Below are 14,268 nucleotides of genomic sequence, written 5' to 3' on the forward strand. Positions count from 1 at the left end.
AAGCCGTTGATGTGGATCCCAAAAACAGACAAGGAGATCAGGTAGAGCTAATGTTTGTATTTAATAAGTACAACAAAAGGGAGCACGCCAAAATGCGAGTAGAACTGAAGAGAGCACGCCAATAAACGCGGATATAATAAAATACAACAAAGGGAGCACGCCAATAAACGCGGATATAATAAAATACAACAAAGGGAGCACGCGAATAAACGCGGATATAATAAAATACAACAAAGGGAGCACGCGAAAAATGCGAGTTTAACAAAGTACAACTAAGAGAGCACGCTAGAATGCATGAATATAACACAGTACAAGAATCTGACTACAAAGCCCAAAAGAGCACTAAAGTAAAGATGACCAAACCAGAATACGACCGTAGAACGTCGGGAAACTCGAAGGATGACGATGAACACACAGGCGGTAAGCAAGGCAAATAGCAAGCAATAGTCCGACACTTGCAGATGGTGACAAGCTTCCTTAAATACTGAGCTTTCCTAATCAAGCACAGGTGTGTCACATTACCCCGCCAATCTGGCTCAATCAGGTGCTGCATAAAGGAAAGAAAAAGAACTGAGACACACACAAATATGACACTTTTGATCGCAGATAATGGCGAAAATAAGTCCGACAACTACGGGACCATTGGACCGACGAGAAAGTAAGCTACGTGTTTTATATTATGTCAAATACTGGGATCATGACACCCATTTTAATGAGGAGGTGGCTTAAAGTTTGTGGGTGACAATGCTCCCTGTTCACCAACAAGGCCATTCGGCCAACGACCGGTGGCTTGTCACACACAACGGTCACTTACACCCCCTCATTCCTCTTTGTTTGGCCGCCAATAGACCACTATCCTCAGCTTGGACTCGGGCAGGCCCCCGCTCCGACGTCAGGCGGTTTGTCCTCCGAGAATGTGCTATTTTCAGCGTTCATTCCCCTCTTTCCCCTCTCTGCCTGCTCGTCGGAGCTGCAACTTACTCGCTGCTGGGGGCTGGCCGATCGGTGAAGACAATCAACCCTGCCGCCATGTGTGACATGACTCGGGGTAGTTTTGTGTCATTTTTCATTTTCAAAAGGTGGGAAAAAGACTTGGAAAATAAGCTTGGTTCGGGTTAGCACATCGGCTAGCTGTCACCCTCCTGTTTTGTGTACGCTCTTTCCTCTGTCTCCAAAACTGGGGCAGGGAATACTCCGGTTGCATATAATACCGTTCCGGAGTGAAATAAGTCTACAATTTTGACCATTATGCTGTACGTAATGTTGCCCTGTCGTACTGGATATATGCATTTTTAATATTTACTATTCCATTTGGCACAAAACTTATTTGTCTTGACCATACCATTTATTTAGCAATTGGGAAAAAATACTTAGATAAAAAGACTATCCTGTAAAAATAATGGCGTAGAGCAGACAAGTCCAAAGTCCGCCCCGGGGGCCAAATGTGGCACATGGTCAAATTTCATCCGGCCCCCAGGCTTTGTCATAAAATCAATAACGTCTGGCATGCACACAGACTTAATAAATTGGTTAGCAATACTGCTACCAGAATATGAAGCAGCTTACACACTAAATGCTGCTCCTCATTTACCCACTAAAAGGCAGCGGCACTCTAAGCGACATTACCCCGTGTGATCCTTTACTTTCAATTTTCTAAAATGGCGATAATCAACAAAAAAAAAGTTGACTGCGACGGCCGACGCTTCAAGGATAGGTGGAAATTGGACTATTTCTGTGGATGTGTATTTCTGGACTGTGTCTGCCTCATTTGCAAATAGACAGTCGCTGTTTTTAAAGAGTTCAATGTGAGGCGATATTACCAAACAAGACACGCTGACATGTACGACAACATTACAGGTAAGATACGCAGCGAGAATTTGAAGCAACTTGAAGGTAGTTTAATTTCTCAGCAGCAGTATATCGCAATAGCCCGAGAGTCGAAAGAGAACGCCACAAAGGCTAGTTGTGAGATTGTTGAAATTATTACTTAAAAAAAAATAATAAAGCAAATGTGACACACAGAATGGTTTGCTAAAATTTGCTTAAATATATTGTTCTACGTAAAGGATGTCAGCCAAGGTCGGCCCCCCACATTTTTACCACACCAAATCTGGCCCCCTTTGCAAAAAGTTTGGACACTCCTTGAAGAGATTGACACTTTGCTGCTCTCTGTGGCATTTTCCTAGTTCTGAATCTTCCCCCTCAACGGGCTGAATTCTAAATAAGATGAAATCGTTACCCTGCCGACGTCATCATCCAGCTGGGACATTAGAGCGCTATAATGACAGGCAGGGCTAAACGGCAGATTAAAAAACTGCACTTTGCCAAATTGTTATATACAGTCGAATCATCCCAAAATATGTCTCTAATTCATGCAATAATGCTACTTAAGATTTTTTTTTATGTTGTCACAGGCACTTTAAATGGTTAAACTTTACGTATCACGTACAGTGGTAAACTACTCTGGTCACAAATTGGAGTAGCAGATTAGCTGCCTTTCCTTTAGCTAACTGTCAACGGATACAATGATTTTAAATTTCGCTTGAATGTGTTTTCAATAGGTTTGTCTAATATTGTGTTGATAAGATATGTGGTATTTGAACGGTATCAATACTGATACTATTTATTGCTATATGTTTATATGACCAAATTAATAGAATCAATCTGTATGAATTAATTGCCAAGCTTTGGGATATAACCACTAACAATTTTGTATATGTGTTCATCATAATTTCCAGCTGCAAGCCTTTTATTTGCTACTACAGTCTCTGTATTTTGTAAATTTTTTTTAAATTTCTATTTGATTCAAACAGCATTACTCTTGCAAATTGATATTAGAAAGTTATTTGCTCACAGCAAGGATAAATAAGCAAGAAGGAATGAGAGTGGTAAGCTAGGTAACCCACCTAGGGAACATAAACCACTTTTAGGTCACAACCTACCCGCTGAGAGACTGATGAGTTACATTAGAGTTACAGTGATATATCCCCAATTATGTCCAGACAAAGTAGAGCAGCAGAGTGTAGGAAGAGGTGAACGAGAGATGGAAGTTGATGAGCATGAGCAGAGTCTAATTGACTATTAACAAGGGATGTCCCGATTTTTATGTTGAATAACGATGACTGATTTTTTTTTTTTTTTTTTTTAAAGACACTTTTGTTTTACAGAAACGTGTATTTTGGTTTTATTATGTTTAAAGCGCTATTTCTGACTTTTTATGATAGATAAGTGCTGAAAAAAAAAAATTCCTTGCCGGTGCCCCAGTATTGTATTAGGTCTCGTTATGCCCCTTGTCTATTATGTGATCTGTGGTGTCTTTGGTAGCAGCTTGCGGTTTTACAATACAATCATTCTTTAGTCCACCGCAACAGTAATGGACTTTTCCTGCAAGATGAGCTTCAATTTCACCTTTGCATGCTGACAGCAGGCTGGTGGGGCTGGAGGGGGATACTTTGCCTATTTCCCTTTCTTCCTCAACTTGTTTGAATCCAAATCATGCGGAGAGCGCTTAGAGGGATTCATTCCGCTACTGTGTGGGTCACTGCCCCATGGAAATGATACACAGAGCGGGGGAATTATTCTCCTTTGACTCGTTTCAAAAAGTGATGGAGGTGAATCTCTCGCTCTGCACGTTTTGCCTGTCAGTTACGCCAGATGACTGCCTCAAGAGCATGAAAAAACATTCTTTCTCCATCGCTACATGTCTGTAGCTACAAAAAAGGAACACAGCATCTGCTTCAGCTCCTAAGATGTGCCCACCAAGCAAGCAGCGAGAAAAAACCTAGCAGCACTGCAGATGAAACTCTGACATTCAACAGAAAGGCTAACTCAGGTTCCACTACAGCAACCACACATCATTCGCTGAATGTTGCTGTGTTTCGAGGAATAAAAAAGACAGAAATAAGGGTCACCCTCTCGTCTGTCACCATAATTGCTCTGTGCTACCTGAAGGTGACAACCGGTGGCAGCAACCTGTCACTGGCACTGTTTCACAAGATTCATTTATCTTCCCCTCACCATATGCGCTCATCAGCATTTCCTGCTGACTCAATGTGCTGCTGGAGATTAAATCTTATAATGAGCACACTGATAAAATGTGTCATCTCCATGCTGTCTTTATTTTTACAACTATGCACAAATTAATTGTTAAGCGGAAAGATTCCACATTTCACGAACCAGCATCCTTACTTTGCTACTCCTCTCTTTCCCCATAGTACATCATGGTCCAACATTAAACTTGCATTAAAAAATAATGACAATCGCAATTGCATTAGGAAGGTCTGCTACACTACAGTGTTGGATATTCTCAATTCAGAAAAGTCTGCTTTGAATTTACTGCAAAAGGAGTTACTGGGTGATTTCCATGTTATTATTACTGGCAGGAAGATGCTTATGAAGGAGTTGACAATTCTAATGGCCCGGTGGCCCAGATGTACTTTTAAAGACGTAAGAGCCACCAGAATGCTCCAACCAATGGCCCAGTGTGGCCAGTAAAAATAATGTGTCGATTTGAGAAAAAAAAAAAAAACTTGTTTCACATTAATCCCTTATGGTTCTGTGTTTTGATGACGTTATGCTATCCCAATTAAAGACAACCTTACAGTCTATGCAGCCAGCCGTTGCTCTCCGTGGGGCGTAAACACACCTCGTTCACTCGCTCGCTCCAGGGTGAACTTGTGCAACGTGATTACTGCTGCTGATTGATGATGAGTATCTCAGTACCGACCTAACGTTATACTACAAGACGACATGTGTCTGAAACCTCCTGCACCCGTCCAAGCTCCGGGGAAAAAAGACCACTCAAGAAAGAGAACATCACCGGGGGAGTTGAAGGAAAGTGTAATCCAATGTGAAAAGAAAAGGGAGAGAAAGTTTCAGCCCTACAGGTGAGACCGATGGAATTGGCTCGGCCACGATGAGATAAGAAACTAGGTTTACTATGAGGTGTGCAGATACCCACATATGCAGACAAGTAAGTTAGAGAAAAGTTGAGTATGAAACCTTTTGTATGAACATAATGTGATAATTCATCCGTGTGACTATGGAGAAAATATCCTCATAATGACGGTCTGCTTGAAAATTGTTAGCCATAATTGCCGCTAGTCATGTCTTTTACATCTAAATTGTTGCCACGACAACAGAGCTGGGGGAGACCTCCAGAGGGCGTAAGGGGAAGATGTTAGCAAAAAAGCTTCACGCTTACACAGGGGCTTTCCCGCTGGCTCGCCTCCCCCTGGAGCTCCCAAGAAAAAATCTTGGCTATACCGGAGTGATTATGGAATGATTATGGAATTGGAATAGGATTATTTGCTCTAGATTCATGTTTTTGCACTAGTTGCTGCACTTTTCATTAAATCTACTTTTAAAAAATGTTATACAAGCAAATTGTTCTTTTTCGTGATTACTGGGATAAATAACTGAAGTGATGACCTTGGCCAGTGGTTTGGATATGTGATTTTCGATTGCAAATTTGCAATTAAATCCATATAGTAAGACCAGTCAAAAGGCTGAGGAAAATTAGCACACAGTAACTCCTACTGCATCAAAACTTCATCTTTTGCTCAGAAAGAAGAGGCTCAGAAGATTAGGTTGTAAATATTAGTAACAATACATTAATGAAATATCTCCAAATTACATACCGTTTTGCTAAAATCCATTAGAAACCTAAATATAAATTGGTAGATTATTACAATATTTTATTTTACTTATATATGACATTATTTATTTTATTTATATGATATGCAAATGTGAACTTGACAATATGGCTATTTGTAAACAATAAAATATATACTTTTTTTTTTTTTTTTCCACTTTTCAGATTGACCCCCCCAGCGGCACGGTGGCTGAGTGGTTAGCACGTCTGCCTCACAGTTCTGAGATCAAGGGTTCAATCCCGGGCTTCGGCCTTCCTGTGTGGAGTTTGCATGTTCTCCCCGTGCCTGCGTGGGTTTCCTCCGGGGACTCCGGTTTCCTCCCACATCCCAAAAACATGCATGGTAGGCTGAGTGAACACTCTAAATTGTCCGTAGGTATGAGTGTGTGCGTGAATGGTTGTATGTCTCCTTGTGCCCTGTGATTGGCTGGCAACCAGTTCAGGGTGTCCCCTGCCTACTGCCCATAGTTCGCTGTGATAGGCTCCAGCACCTCCGCGACCCTCGTGAGGAAGAAGCGGCATGGAAAATGAATGAATGAATGAAAGATTGACCCCCTGCCAGAGCTGCAACTGCTGAGAGGACGAGAGGAAGAGCCAGAGGAATGAACAGACCTCCCCTAGATGTAGAAGGTGAAGTTTCAATAATTTGAAATGAATAGAAAATGTAATTTTTCAGGTATCATACCTATAATGTCTTTTGTTTTACAAACTATTATCAAAAAGTGCAATTTTTAGAATGTAAATTACTCCGTGCACATTTGCTTAACTTCTTGTCAAAACCTTACTGAGATTTATATTATATTAGTAATCAAGCAAAGTGTGTGATTTTCCATATTTGGCATTTGAAATTCTTTAACTTTAACTGGTTATGACACTTTAAAAAATGTAAAACCTTTTAAAAAAATTTCATGACATAATCCTATGATGATTTAGGAATAGATGATGTACCACAAGGCATGTTTTGACTGTTTTTTTTTTAAGTTTATTAATACTCATAGAAAAATCAACTCCTAATTTTACAAAAAAATGAGTGTATAGGGTTAAAGCATGGGCTTCACTATCAGTTGACGGGAAACTGGTAGCGGGGCCGCTCCATAGGGGGCCTATTTTCAAATACTTAAAATTCGAATATTTTTAAAACCAAAGTCCCTTGCGACGTAAAATCAAAACAGGCACCTCCCTTAAGCATATATTAGTCACCATGAGCAGCAGCAGCAAAAAATTCAATATCGTTCCCCAAAAAAATCCAGATTTTTTCTTTTAATTATAAGACTAACAAAAATTTTAAACTGCTATGAAATTCTCTGATTTCACGCCAGTTGCACACCAAATCACCAAATGCAGAGATAATCACTTATATTTTCAGAATCAATAGCAATATTTAACATATCATATGTTTTTGCCCGAAATAGCGACTTAATATATATATGCCTTTTTTTGGTGCAATTTTTACATACCGTATTTTTCGGACGAAAAGTCACACCTGAGTATAAGTCACACCAGCCATAAAATGCCCAACGAAGAGGAAATAAACATATATAAGTCGCACCGGAGTATAAGTCGCATTTTGGGGGGAAATTTACTAGATAAAATCCGACACATAGAACAGATATGTCATCTTGAAAGGCAATTTAATATAAAAATACAATATAGAACACCATGCTGAATAAGTGTACAGTATGATGTTACATGATGCATGAACAACGAAATGCGAATACACTGTCCTCACCAGGACGCCACGGCTCGGTCCTGGCTATACAGCAAGCTAAACTCCCAAATGACAATGCTGGACGTCCATATATTTGCTGAATCGATTTCGTCCTCGATACCAAACAAGTTCGCATCAACGTAAATAAATGATAATTAGGTGCTATTACAGAAATGACGCAAACGGCATGCGTTCGCTAGCATTAGCTTATCGTTCAAACAACCACACAACTGGCTCTAAGTGTCCGGGTGGAAAACACACAACAACAACAGAAACGATGATACACACAGGCGTTGCCTCAGTAGAGATATTTTACAAGCATAAACAATGAACGTAGGTTCGCAGCCGAGTTTCTCTCTCTCTCTCTCTCGCCCACTCGCTCAGAGACGCTGCGTAGCTGTCCGTCTTCTGGTGTGTGAGCGCTCTTCTTCGCGTAAACAAGTGCGAGTGCGCCCCCACTTGGGCGTGAAAGCGCCAAAAACTAAAAGCATGCATTTTAATGTAAAAAAGTCAATAATACAATTGAACACACATTGCCAAAGGCAGAACGCGAACGTGGCCATAGCTATTAAGAGTTATTCAGATAACTATAGCATAAAAAACATGGTAACAGGTTTACCAAACCATCAGTGTCACTCCAAAACACCAAAATAACATGTGAAATGATATCATCATGTGTTAATAATTTCACACATAAGTCGCTCCTGAGTATAAGTCGCACCCCCAGCCAAACTATGAAAAAAAACTGCGACTTCTAGTCCGAAAAATATGGTAAGTTTTCAACAGCTAATGAATCACACAATTTTCACATCAGAAACTTAATACTTGAGGAAAGCACGCAGAATCATCTTTAATTTTATCCAATAGAAGCACATTTTGCATTTTTCGATAAGTAATCACAAGTTATTTAGGTAGGAGGCCCCGGGGTCGACCCAGGACACGCTGGAGAGACTATGTCGCTCGGCTGGCCTGGGAACGCCTTGGAATCCCGCCGGAGGAGCTGGCTGAAGTGGCTGGGGAGAGGGAAGTCTGGGCTTCCCTGCTAAAGCTGCTGCCCCCGCGACCCGACCCCGGACTAAGCGGAAGATAATGGATGGATGGATGGAAGTTATTTAGGCTGAATTCCGATGTCAGTACTACCTCAGCATGTCTTGCCAGCTATCTGGCCCTCGCCATTTTTAGATTGAAATGGTAAATAAAATAAAACACGGAAAAGCCGATTTTTTTTTTTTTTTTTGTATAGATGCAGAAATGTCTAAATTGCTAGTTTTTTTTCCCCAACTAAATGGGCAGTTGGCCGTAGATGACCTGATTATTTGAATGTAAATTTACACTATTGTGTATGGATACACAATCCAACATTGCGGCCATCACAAAACAAAGACCTTTTTAAGTTAAATTATTGTGAATAAATGCATAAATCCCAGAATTTTTATGGATATGAACATAAAACAGTCTAGATTCTTGTTTAAAAGCAAAAAAAAAAAAAAAAAAAAAAGGCAGTAATCATTTATTTACGTTAATACAAGCTAAAGTTATGCACATTTTTTCAATTTATTTCATTTTTTTCACGCTTCAAAGTGCATGCATGGTGCTATTTCATATAATATTTACCTTGAATCCTCGACCAAATCTCTCTTGAGACACTCTGCTTGTATACACTCAAACCTTTGTCCTATTTCCACCTAAATCTGGCATTAGAACACAGTGTATGTTTGAGTTTATTGCAGTGAAAGCTACCACAAGGCTCTGCCTGACCCGGGCCCCTACGGGAAACCATGGTGCAATGTCTGCAGAAGCTATTTCGTCAACTGATAGTGAAGTCTATGGTTGAAGTTAAACAATCACTGAAACTTGAGAGAACCAACTGTATTGATCCAGTAATCAATAGATAGAACTTGGATGTAAAGTAATGACAATGACATATAAATTTACAATTGACAAAAAAGACAAGAAAAACGATTGGATGCTGTGTCACAAGTAATGCCATAATGCGTAAAATTGTAGACACATAAATGACAGGATGAAAATCAAATGGATGTTTGTGTCTTAAAGACTACGTGCTTCCAATACAATAGTTTTTACCTTAATGGCAGTGGAGGCAATCTGGATGTGATGCAGCTTGCGCAGAGTGGTCTCCCTGTCAATGAAGTAGGATGCGGCCAGCTGGTGTAGAGCTTCCAGGCTGACAGTCGATGAATTACTTGAGTAATCGCTCACTTCTCCTTTCTTACTGAGTTTTCTCTTGTCAACAAATATCGTTAATGCTTCTTCTCCTGCACAAAAACAGCAAAATATGTTTTTTATTTACAGTAAATGTGCATATGATCTATTTTTGATTGACTTTTAAGATACAGTATATTATGGATTAGACAAACACACACACAAAACATAAAAGTGGTATAAACACTGATAATACACCACATACATAGGGTCTTTTATCAATTTAAATATTGCCCAGCGCCAGTATTGAGAAAGATGGGACATTTTCACCAGGTCTTTATCATTTCGTGGACAGGAGCTAGCATGTGTTTTGGACAGAGTGTGGGATGCCTAGGTTCAAAACGCTTAATTACTTTGCACCAATGAGCAGGGTTCTTTACATTCTGCTGCATGATGAGCTTGTCGAAAGGCACCTGTATAGACCCACAGACCATGGCAGAGAAACTTATCTGGTCTAATTTGACAAATACTAAATTTCCTGGCATGAATGCCAGGTGTCATGTTTGGTGAAAACAAGGGAACACTCACAATCTAATATGGGTGTAACGTACACAAAAATCTTGGTTCGGTATGTACAGTACCTCGATTTTGAGGTCACGGTTCGGTTAATTTTCGGTACAGTAAGAAAAAAAAAATGCAAAATATAAATGTGCTAGTTGTTTATTACACACCTTTGTGCTTTCAACAATAGGAACATTAGCCTATACAAAGCTAGAATTCTGCTCAAAAAGTAGCGGGTATTTAAAGATAATCCAACAACAATTTGCCTTTCAGACCCCGCGTATTGGTCAGCTTTCTTTCTGAAAGAAGAAAAAAGAACTCCTGTGCTAAAGAGAAAAGCAATCCCAATGACAAAGATTTTAACATGTATTTTACAAATGAAATGCCTCAATGAATCATTTATTTTTCTTATGAACGGTTTTCAAAAGCTTTATTGGTGGATTTTCTCAAGTTAAAGTGCCACACAGAAATTAATAAATTGTGTAAGCAGGATCTATGTATTGTTCTTACTATTTAATTACAGGTGTTTTAGCTCATTTCAATTTATTTTATTTAAATGGGCTATTATTTCTTTTATTATGTGTTTATATTTTACAAATGTGATGTATTCATTTATATTGTATATTTTATGTTGTATAACTTTAGTTCCTATGTGAATATTAGTTCCTACTTGTTTTGTTGTGGTAGGAGGGTTTTGTATTGAACACGCGGCAGAGAAGACAGCAGAAAATGAACAAAGACAAGTCAACCGTGCCCCGATCTACCACTCAAGAGATCTGATGGACTCAAAAAGTGGGTTACGATTGCATATTAGTTTGAAAATAACCGGATCCACCGTATTTTTACACGAGTGACTTTCGGTCTGCTCGATCCTAGCTACTGGTAGTAGTATTGACGCAGGAGGGTCGTGTCTCGCGTCAAATAATAAACTCTGCCGTTCTTTTCGCATGCGTCGTGTTGAGCCGCTTCTGGCGCAACACGTCCAACACGCGGCCGCACTGCGACTGCTGTGCATTAGCTGATTGACTTTAAGCCCGCGTTTCACTGCGTACTCGCGGCGGCCACGTTGTCGCGCCGTTGACGTTTCTGGTTATACTGTCCTATCGTGTTGGTCCTCATTAATGTAGAGAAGACGTAGTAAATATAATCTACACAAAGAAACTGTAACCCGATCGACTCTCAGCCTCGAAAAGTAAGGGTTACATTTCGTCAGAAACTCGTTCGGTACGCCTCCATTCCGAACTGAGCACGACGCACCAAAACAGTTCAATACATATACATGTACCCTTAGAATCTAACTAATACCATCCCGACATTGAGGCATGGTGGTAGCAATATCATGGTATGGGGATGTTTTTCAGCTGTAGGAAAATTAAGATTCAAGGGGAAGATTAATGAAACACATAAATACTTTCAAATGTGGGGATCAAATAGTCCAAGGGAGAGGAAATCAGGATAAAAAAGAACCTAGAGGAAGAGAACATTTAGGCAAAAGTGGTGGAGCTAGGGTCTCAGCAAGCCTAGATAAAGTGGAGCCTCCTGAAGAGGAAAATGACAAGGACAGACCTATGAAGGCTTGAGCCACCTCAAACCTCCTTCTTGCTGAGGGCAGTATATGACATTGTACCAACTCCTGTGAATCTGCAAAGATGGGGTATGGACAAGCTCTGTTGGAAAAATGGGACAGTGGCACACATCTTTTCAGGATATGACATTGCCTTGTCACAACGCAGAGCACATATCTTGTCAAAATATGACATTGCCTTGTCTCAAGGCAGATACAGGCGGTGATCGACAACGTCCTAAAGCAGGCAAGACCCCGGAAACGCCAATTCATGGGCGAGCGGCCACTTGTCATCAGATTTTTCAAAGGGGGAGCAAAGCCAACTGGGCCCAAAAACACCAGGGCATGTCACCTGCAGAAAGCCCAACTATGGGATTGACCTGAAGCGAAAACTCCAGTTTCCAGTTGTTCGTCCATACAAGTCGAAGAAACCATAGCGCTGAAGAGAAAGACCACGGCTGTTCCGATAGCATATTTTTGCATGCGAGTCCAAGTCACCTGATTTTGAGAATCTGCCGAGTCCCGATCCGATACCGCAAAATAGTTTTGTTTTGTTTGTTTTTATTTGAACAAAACTTCCAAACATGTTACATTACGGTACTTTTTACTTTGCCATTGTATTCCTGGATTATTTCGTTACTTTCTGGCCCTTAAAAAGTAAAACAACACATAGTATTATTATTATATATTATTATTATATTATATATATATATATATATATATATATATATATATATATATATATATATATATATATATATATATATATATATATATATATATATATATATATATATATATATATATATTATTATTATTATTATGATTAAGGATTTAGTGTAGGTTTTTGGGCTGTGGAACAAAATAATGTAATTATAATGTATTCTTAATTGAAAATCCTGCTTGACATACGACTTACAAACAAGGTCCTAGAATGAATTAACTTCGTATGTAGAGGTACCACTATACATAATATATATGTATTGCCAAGGCTCCACACTTACTTTTTACATTGGTTGCACTGTTTCGCCTAACTTTTTTCTTAAGGTGCACCAGCACAAAATGTAGGCGCACCCACATTTTTCATTGCATCACCTTTAACGCCATACTTTTAATCACTCTCCATAACAATCACATAATTCATATGATTGAGTCCACTCAAATTTACTCAAGTTTGACGCTCATGCTGCTGAGAACAGCCTCTCACTTACACAATGAATGATTTGTTTTTGATCGTAGAGCTACCGAGGATTCGGTGGCTAGATCTCAGCTACAAACCTGTCAATCATCGATTACTTTAAGTACCAAATGGCAGCTGCACTGGTGATCAAGAAAAACAGTTTGGTCGTACTGTGTGGCATGAGGGAGAGTGAGAGGCAAATTTATAACGCCTTAATAAGATTATTTTTCTTAAATCTAGTCAAATAATTTTATCTATCTTGTTTTGAGTGTTAAAAACTAGTTGCCAGATTAATGTGTAAGATTATTTCACTTACTTTAACTAAATTTGACTATTTGTTCTTAATAATACCATACATCTCAAGGTTGGGAATTTTTCACCTAAATCAAGAAAAAATGCTTTAAATTAATGTCTTGAAAAATATCTATTCTTAAATTAAGAACATTCCTGACACATTTACGTTTACTCCCTTAAAATAAGAAACACTCACGTACAACTTGAACAAATCACTTTTATTGACAGTTTAATTCAAACTTCCGAACATAATTGATTTTTTAAATCGAAAACAAATAAGACATTTAATCTTAGAAAACAACAACAAAAAAGAAAGAAAACAAGTGTTTCGAGTTTATTTTCAATTTAACTGAATTCTGTTGTTTAGAATGAATGATTTAAGCTTTTTTTATGGTTTAATTTCCTAGATTTATTGCTTAGAATTATTTTGTTTGTTCTAAGCAACATGTTGCTTAGAGTGAGTGTTTAATGCTTTTTTAAAGATTGAATATACTTGATCTGTTGCTTGATATCAGGGATGTTTGCTTATTATACAGAAAATGATTTTTTAAGGTTAACTGTGATAATTTATTGCTTGAAATTACTCTTATTTTCAGCTTTATGAAAACCTAGCTATTTTTCTTATTTCAAGAAGTCTGAGTAAAATTTACTTGAAGCACTGGCAGATAATTTAACTTATTTCTGTAGTTTTACACTGAAAATAAGGGATTTAAACTAGTTTTAAGGAGGTGTGTTTTTGCAATGTACGAGCATAACTTTTATTTATTAAATGTTTCATTGAGTGAGTCCACTCAAATTCACAAACGCTTTGACGCTGATGCTGCCGAGAACAGCCTCTGACTAACACAATGAATGAGTTGCCACAGCACAATGTCACTAGTGTGTAACAAGCTAAACGATGCTTAACACATTTGTGCTAAGCATCGGCAGCAAGAAGCGCTACCGAGCCTTCTCTTGCCAGATCAAAGCTGTTTTAATACCAAACGCCAGCTGCACTGGTGACCAAGAAAAACAGTTTGGTTACCCTGCTTAGCAGGATGTACGAGCATGTAGCAGAAAAACATAAATATTTCCATTTTAAATACAAACCCGATACTTTTCACCTCATTCCGATCCTTTGATAAATGGCGCGATTGGCTCGATTT

General features: G+C 38.9%; 1 protein-coding gene across 1 annotated transcript in view; it reads right to left on the bottom strand.

The window, feature by feature from the left end:
* LOC130919371 (BMP/retinoic acid-inducible neural-specific protein 3-like) overlaps positions 1-14,268 on the bottom strand; it is a 134,834-nt gene that overhangs the window by 38,863 nt on the left and 81,703 nt on the right. Inside the window, exon 4 of the mRNA XM_057841985.1 lies at positions 9,447-9,637. Coding sequence (XP_057697968.1) covers positions 9,447-9,637 — 191 coding nt within the window. The remainder of the gene's footprint in view (positions 1-9,446; positions 9,638-14,268) is intronic.

The sequence above is a fragment of the Corythoichthys intestinalis genome, chromosome 7, assembly GCF_030265065.1.
Source record: "Corythoichthys intestinalis isolate RoL2023-P3 chromosome 7, ASM3026506v1, whole genome shotgun sequence".
Classification (NCBI taxonomy): domain Eukaryota; kingdom Metazoa; phylum Chordata; class Actinopteri; order Syngnathiformes; family Syngnathidae; genus Corythoichthys; species Corythoichthys intestinalis.